General features: G+C 39.1%; 1 protein-coding gene across 1 annotated transcript; it reads left to right on the top strand.

Annotated features, from left to right (window-relative positions):
- Positions 1-212: 212 nt before the first annotated feature.
- Positions 213-3,757, top strand: LOC127840969 (uncharacterized). Its single transcript, XM_052369439.1, has 5 exons — positions 213-339; positions 1,355-1,525; positions 2,558-2,679; positions 3,261-3,429; positions 3,656-3,757. Exons 2-5 carry the CDS (start codon positions 1,483-1,485, stop codon positions 3,694-3,696), a joined length of 375 nt encoding a protein of 124 aa, XP_052225399.1. The 5' UTR covers positions 213-339; positions 1,355-1,482; the 3' UTR covers positions 3,697-3,757.
- The last annotated feature ends 4,185 nt before the right edge of the window (positions 3,758-7,942 follow it).

The raw sequence follows: 7,942 nt of genomic DNA, 5'->3' as shown, positions 1-7,942 counted from the left end.
TAAGTAAGTAAACTTTGCTCGGTAACATTTTTAGCTTTTCGTTAAAAAATATCCGAAGATAATAGTATATGTTTTAACTGTCCAAATAAACAAAAACACTGTGTCTTGTATTAACACTGAAACATGAGCCAAACACGTCTTAAAAGTATGTAATTTACGCATGTTTCTCGCGGCTCTCCCAGGGCGCTCTTAGACGACTTCACGGCGGCCAAAGCGGCGTTCCAGGGGGATTCCCTGCTCAAGAACATCCTTGAGGCGCTTCTGCTCTCCCGGACGGGACTTCAAACGGATCCGGTTCAGTTCGTGCCACAGCTACTCGGGCGCCTGGAGGACAATGAGGTTGGAAGCCGGACTCATATAAGACTCGTTCTAAGAAAACTATTCTTAATGCATCTGCGTACAGTGTCGTCCCAGATTAGCCTGTGCAGTCCGCCGAAACTTGATTTGCGTTTAGAGGAGACTTCCTTTTAACAACAAATTCCATAAAAGCGGAAAGTGTCGTCCCTGATAAGCCTGTGCTGACACTTTACTCACGTTGTCCCAGAACAAGACTCATCTTCATTAACATACATTTAGACAATACAAGAATACACAATCATGTATTGTACATATACGGTAGGCATGGAAAATCATTGAATAAACAAGACCTGATGGTAAAATATCATTATTACTAAAGAAAACCAGCTAATTCAAGTGAACATATTTTTTTTATCAAAGTAATCAAAACATTCGGTTAGATTTCATAACAACTAATATGTATACAGCCCTTTTACAAGGCCAATTACTGAACAATATTTCTTAAAAGTTCTTTATGAATTGAGCCGCTTCATGCGACCACTGGTCTTATGCCGTATTTGGTCAGCGAAGCATGCATTCAGTCGGGTCAGGAGCTACCCTGTCTGCTAATGACATCACGTCTGGCATTGACATGATGACGATGACGTCATGTGGCAAATACGTCATCACAGGTGCATTATACGCTTTGTTGTTACTTTATAAAGTACCGGTAGTTGCTGTTTGTTGTTTTTTACGAAACTAAATTGACGTTCTTAGTTAAGCTCTCGTTGACATATAAACATTGTAAGAGTGGATATTTTATTACAGTTTTGAACTTTCTTAATCACCTTATATAAGCGTAATCGATGCCACATATTGCCATAATGGTGAAACAAATATTGCCCGAGAGAAATCCGTATTTACAGTTTAATGGTGTGATGAAAAATGAAATAATTCACAGTCATATACAGAAACGAAAGCAAAATAAATTGGTGATCAATTGTAATCAAACGTAAAACGATTAACAAGATGGTCTCATATACATGTAGAGAGATTATTAACTCTTTACATTCTTTAGTCTGCGAGGAGGAGGAGGAGATCAAAATCTGGAACATCAAGGTCGACCCTCCACAGTTGCTACGCAATGTGATAGGTAAAGCTCAGTGCAGAAAGGTCGCGTTGTGTCATGGTGACGATTGGATCGCCATGAAATTGGGCAACGGAATAAAAGTAGAAGGTCTGCACACAGGTAAGCATTACTAATAAAAAACTCTATATTGAAATATATATTTTTAATTTTGTATGTATACATGTTTATTTGTATTTTGCTAGTCTTTTAACATTGAGTTTACAAACAAACAGAACATCAACACAATAATTAAACCAAGCCGAAAATGACTTTCACTATATATTAGGATAGAACCTGTAACGAGTTTCTATTCAAACACCCTATTGTTATTCAACAGTGTTGGTTGTTACTGACGAATTTTCGGGGCGAATAAATGATATGAAATGAAATAACAACGAATGTCGGATAATTTTTATCAACAATCACTTGATTTTACTTTAGAAGAGATTTCCTTTAAACGAAAATTTCTATTAAAGCGAAAAGTGTCGTCCGTAATAAGCCTGTGCAGATTCACAAGCTAATCTGGGACGACACTTTTCGCACATGCATTAAACTCCATTTTCGCAGAGTGCGGCTCATATATAATTATATTTTACTTATTTTTAGGGCTGTTTCGGTTCCGGTTGCGTTTCAATTTTAACGTCATTTATTATATTTTATTAAGTTCAAGTTGTTATTGTTATTTTTTGCGCATGTTTTTAGTCCTCTTGATTCGCGACTTTAATAACATACAGCTTATTTATATTTATTTTTGTTGTAAAGAAATATTTCAGAGAAACGTATTTGCTTTTTATATAACTGAACAATTATATTAGTTAAAGGTTACACATATTATTCAATAAAACAACAACGGGGAATGTGTGCGCAGAGAAAAAAAAACATTTCAATGGCCTCGCTATAAAGTAAAAATACACCGCAATAGCATTAAGAAAACTAACAATTATTCTTTAATTAGCCTCAATAAAGTCTGTCTACACAGAAAGTGTTTTCCGGCGGACCACCATAACAATTATATTAGTTTAATGTTACACATTATTGTTTTTAGAAAATATTAATGGTTTCGCTATCAAGTAAAATACACCGCAATATCATTCGGAACACTAACAATTATTCTTTAATTACCGGTAGCCTCAACAAAGTCTGTCTCCACAGGACGTGTTCCACTGGGCCACCAGGATGCGTTTTTTGTGACCGGCAGTGCGGGAGAGGACTCGCCCAACATAGTCGGCGTGTATGATGTCGGCAGACTGGAATACCGCGCCATCCGAGAACTTGTTAGACGACGGTTTTATTTCGCTCTTTGTTGATTGTATGTGTATTGCTCCCATTTGCTTCAATGAATTTCGACAACATATAATGATGACGTTTACATGAGCCCCGTTCTGTGAAAAGTGGGGTTAATGCATGTGCGTAAATTGTCGTCCCAGATTAGCCTGTGCAGTCCGCACAAGCTAATCAGGAACGACACTTTCCACGTTTGTTGATTTTTTTCGTTAAAATAAAGTCTCTTTTTTTAACGAAATTTCAGTGTGGAAACTGTCGTCCCTGATTAGCCTCTGCGGACTGCACACTCCACGCAATGCGTTAAGCCCAGTCTTTCCCAGAACGCGGCTCATATAAATAATCCATTAATTACAGTTTTGTTTTCAAATATTTTTTATTGAGTTTTTTATGTAATTATTCTTTCTACACTTAAAGCGTCCATATTTTTGTAAAATGTTGCATTCTCCCTGAAAATTATTCGATACTTAATATACGTTCATGATTAATTTGATTACAAAACAGTCCAATTAAGTAAATTTTTCAAAAATAACAAAATATCGTGCGTCATACTTGCAAACGTTATACTCAGCAGAAGGTGGCCTGCAATGCAAACACGAGGTTTTTCGAAGCAGACAACAGATCAGTGGTCATGGAAATTTACGATAAGTTTTACTTGTTTGACCTTGAAAAGATGGACGTCAGCATCGTGTTTCCGGGTCGAGTAGTCGATACACGAGTGTGTATCTTGACCAAACGGAAGCGTACGTACAATTCTTATTTACATTTTACAATTCATGTGTGGATGTGGCAGTATTCACAACATAGTTATTAAATATTCCGGTCATGGTGTGTCATTACTATTCCGCGTCACTAAGAAATCAAATTCATGATTTAAAGATTTTGCTAACTGAACGATTTGGGTCAGAACGTGTTAGAAACCGTTCCGCCCACTTTATCTCTGTCTATGACGTCATTCTTCCATTGTAGAACTCCTCGTGACGTTTGTCACGTTTTGGCAAGAACGTTAAACTGTACAACATCACAAACGGCTGCATTGACGCCATAATAAAAACTGGGCACAAGAAGGACATCTACCAAGTTGTGGTCAGTTTTTATACCTTTCTCAACATTATGTCATATGCCACCTGTTCTGTACAAGTGTAGTAGCAAGCAGTGAACATCTCAAAATTGTATTGCAGTTTGTTATTTAATGTTGTGACGAACATTTACATTCGCAAGTGATGTGTTCATATATATACGACCATTCTCCCCATACCTCTGATTCAAGTAGGCCAGTTAACAGATCTGATAAAAGCATGTGTACTAATTAATTGGACATCAGCTAGCCAATTAAAAGTGTATGTTAGCTGGCCGCCACGATATGACTTGTATACTGTTGAAAACGGTGATCAATAGAAATAAACCCCGTTCTGCAAAAACTGGGCTTAATGCATATGCGTAAAGAGTTATTTCAGATTAGCCTGTGCAGTTCGCACAGACTTATCAGGGACGACACTTTTCGCTTTTACGGAATTTCTCGTTAAAAGAAGATCTATTCCTGAGCGAAAATCAAGTCAAGGCGGAAAATGTCCTCACTGCGAACTGCACAAGCTAATCTCGGACGACACTTTACGCACATGCCTTAAGCCCTGTTTTCACAGAGCGAGGCTCATATCGCTGTTTTACAGGTAAACGATCCGGGAACGCTCGCCGCAGTGACGGTTGAAAGGGGACCCGTAATGGTGATGGACCTTATCACCCACTCTCGCATGTATGAGATCTCAAACAGTACGTACAGGAGATGCGACAGTATCTTTACCTTTCAGAATTAAACATACGTTGGAATTTCGCGGCATATATTGTTCAATATATTTTAAGGTTTACGGCGTCTCTTTTTCTGTGTACGCATTACATACTAGCATAACAACAAAGCTTTTAAATGTTGTTGTCAAGATCAGTTTATGGTTTTCGCTCCATATGTTATAAGACTACAAAAGTGTTATCGACCAATCAACTATTAAGTATGAACGTATGTTTTATACCAATGAGTCTCTTTCTTCCTGTTAATCTGTTGAAGAAATTCAGTTTTATTCAAACAAATATTTATTTTTTGTAAACACATGTTTGCACCCTTGTCGCTAATTTGATTGCCTTTATAACTTATATTATCCGCGTTCTGTGAATACTGGGCTAAATGCATGTACGTAAAATGTCGTGCCAGATAAGCCTGTGCAGTCCACACAGGCTTATCAGGGACGACACTTTCCTCATTGAACGGAGACTTCCGTTAAACGAAACATTTAATAAAAGTGGTAACTTCAGAGGCTAATCTGGGAGGATTCTTTACGAACATGCATTAAGCCCAGTTTTCCAAGAACGAGGCATAGATAAGTTCCGCGCTAGTTTCAGGCCGGCGGTACGGTGGGAGGTACATGTTGTTCGACTCCTACATGTTGTTGACCCGAGTCTGCAGCCGCTTGTTCTTCATCGGAGGTAACGTGGGCGCGCACATACAAGTTCAACTTCTCGTCAGGGACATTGAACAAAATAGGCTGTTTGTCCCGTTCTTGCAAATAGATTAGTTTCTTTATCGACGAGTTTCCTATCTTTTTATTTTATGATTTTACCAATAAAACGACATACATTATATTATTTATATAACTGACCACTGATATGTACACCCACAATTGTTCATATCGAGACTGGAATGACAACGATCTTTGCTGGTCAATTCAGAGGCAACTATATATTTCTATATCCAAACATCATTTCCTGTGTATTTAAATTATTATATACAAAGGCTCGCTTTCCACCAACATTATTTATCTCGTTTGATAAAATATGGTATTAAATGACACTCATGTCAGATCTTTTATATTTTGAATTACATAAGAACACATACAGACGCCGCAATCAAAGTTTGTTCTTACTTTACATATAAGTATTATGAAGGTAATTATCAAATGAGACGAGTTCTGTTCAAACTGTTCTCAATGCATGTGAAGTCCGCACAGGCTAATCAGGTACGACACTTTCAGCATATACTGGGTTTTCGTTTAGTAGAGACTTCCTATAAACGAAAAAAATCAATAAAACCGGAAAGTGTCCTTCTAGATTAGTCTGTGCAGTTACCATAGGCTAATCTGGGACGACACTTTACGCACATGCACCGAGCCCAGTCATCCCACAACGAGGCTATAATGTCTGTTTCAGAGATAGAACTCTTTGAGCTGTGTGACAGAGAGGCCGTCAAAATGGTCATGGCAGACGTTTATCGATGACGACCGCATTATGACCACGGGCAAAGGCGACAACTATGACTCCCGAGTGTATGGCGTCAAAACAGGTTCGTACAGGAGAGACAGTATGTTTATGAACTGGAAAAAACGTGTGTATCCCAAGCAATGCAAATATTTTGCAATATTCATCAATACCAGGTAAGTTACTTCAACGACTGGTCCACAAGACGTGGGTGAAGTTAGTGTTGAGTGACGTCACGCCATACTTCCTGACGTATGACATAGTATCGCAGGAGAACTGCATCTTTTTGTGGGACAAAGTCACGAGCTCCAGGGCCGCATCCTTCACAATGGACGAGCGAATGAGAGCGCCGTAACGTGCCGGTCACGTGCATGAAACCGGCTATGAGTGATTTAAGACAGAATTCATCTCCAGAGAGCCAACAGTAGAGATACTCTGAGCCGAGTCATGCGATGATGGGTTCTATGCCGAATGCAGCCAGCATAGGTCCAGACCAGCCCATGCAATCGCGCAGTCTCGTCTGGAGCTACCTAGTCCTTTAATGAGACCACGGTACATGCGTGATTATATAGCGGACAGTGTAGCTCCTGACTAGACTGCGATACATTGCGTGATTATATAGCGGACAGTGTAGCTCCTGACTAGACTACGATACATTGCGTGATTATATAGCGGACAGTGTAGCTCCTGACTAGACCACGATACATTGCGTGATTATATAGCGGACAGTGTAGCTCCTGACTAGACTGCGATACATTGCGTGATTATATAGCGGACAGTGTAGCTCCTGATAAGACCACGATATATTGCGTGATTATATAGCGGACAGTGTAGCTCCTGACTAGACTGCGATACATTGCGTGATTATATAGTGGACAGTGTAGCTCCGGACTAGACCACGATATATTGCGTGATTATATAGCGGACAGTGTAGCTCCTGATTAGACCACGATATATTGCGTGATTATATAGTGGACAGTGTAGCTCCGGACTAGACTGCGATACATTTCGTGATTATATAGCGGACAGTGTAGCTCCTGATTAGACCACGATATATTGCGTGATTATATAGTGGACAGTGTAGCTCCGGACTAGACCACGATACATTGCGTGATTTTATAGCGAACAGTGTAGCTCCTGATTAGACCACGATACATTGCGTGATTAGATAGCCGACAGTGTAGCTCCGGACTAGACTGCGCGATTGCGCAAGCTGGTCTGGAGCTACGATGGCCGCATATAACGCGACTTATGTTTTACCTGTTCAGATATTTATAACTAAGCATGTGTGTAAAACAAAAACAAACAGTGCATATTAATACATGAAATAACACGTGGGCCATATAAATGCAGAAAATCAATCATTTTGTAAATAAATAATCAATGGTTTGAGATTATAAATCGTTTATGACGGGAAAATAATTTGGAGTATTTCTTCTAATTTCGTGAAAATTACAGAGACCACACGATATGAAATTACACGTAAGTATTGTACTTGCCGGATAAGAAGAAATGTTAAGACGTAAGTTATTTTACACATGAAACCCCGGGATTCCCATTGGAGCTACAATTTGTTTTAGATTTTTTAAGTCCAGTTATTAAACCTTAGGCTATTAATGTCATGTTGTGTTCAATATACTCTTTCTTAGCCTGTTTAAAACCATACATGCTACAAGTTGCCTTTGAGCAAATCGCTTGAACGCTCCCTGCGTATTGATTCAACTCGGGTTTGTTCGTCCTTGCGTAGATTTATCTGTCTCTCAAGGAGTCATTCCACATAACGTTGCCGTTGTAAACATTACGCAATCTGGTGATGGTTTATATACTTTTTAATAGTTATTCGACATGACTAGATAATAATCCACACAATTCTGCTACCCATGCATTTCTGTCAATGTCACAGGAATACAGTCCTTATTATATTATTCAGGTCGACACCCTGCACTGGAGCGCCGATGGAACGTTTTTCTACACGACCAGCGATAACTTCTGGAAACACAAGGCTCCTGACGT

The sequence above is a fragment of the Dreissena polymorpha genome, chromosome 8, assembly GCF_020536995.1.
Source record: "Dreissena polymorpha isolate Duluth1 chromosome 8, UMN_Dpol_1.0, whole genome shotgun sequence".
In the NCBI taxonomy this organism is placed as follows: domain Eukaryota; kingdom Metazoa; phylum Mollusca; class Bivalvia; order Myida; family Dreissenidae; genus Dreissena; species Dreissena polymorpha.
This window is presented reverse-complemented; position numbering and strand designations above follow the sequence as displayed.

Coding starts and splice junctions, on each gene's coding strand:
- LOC127840969 (XM_052369439.1), top strand. CDS start 1,483: ATGAAATTGGGCAACGGAATAAAAGTAGAAGGTCTGCACACAG. Junction 1,526..2,557: donor AGTAGAAGGTCTGCACACAG/GTAAGCATTACT, acceptor CTGTCTCCACAG/GACGTGTTCCACTGGGCCAC. Junction 3,430..3,655: donor TATCTTGACCAAACGGAAGC/GTACGTACAATT, acceptor CTTCCATTGTAG/AACTCCTCGTGACGTTTGTC.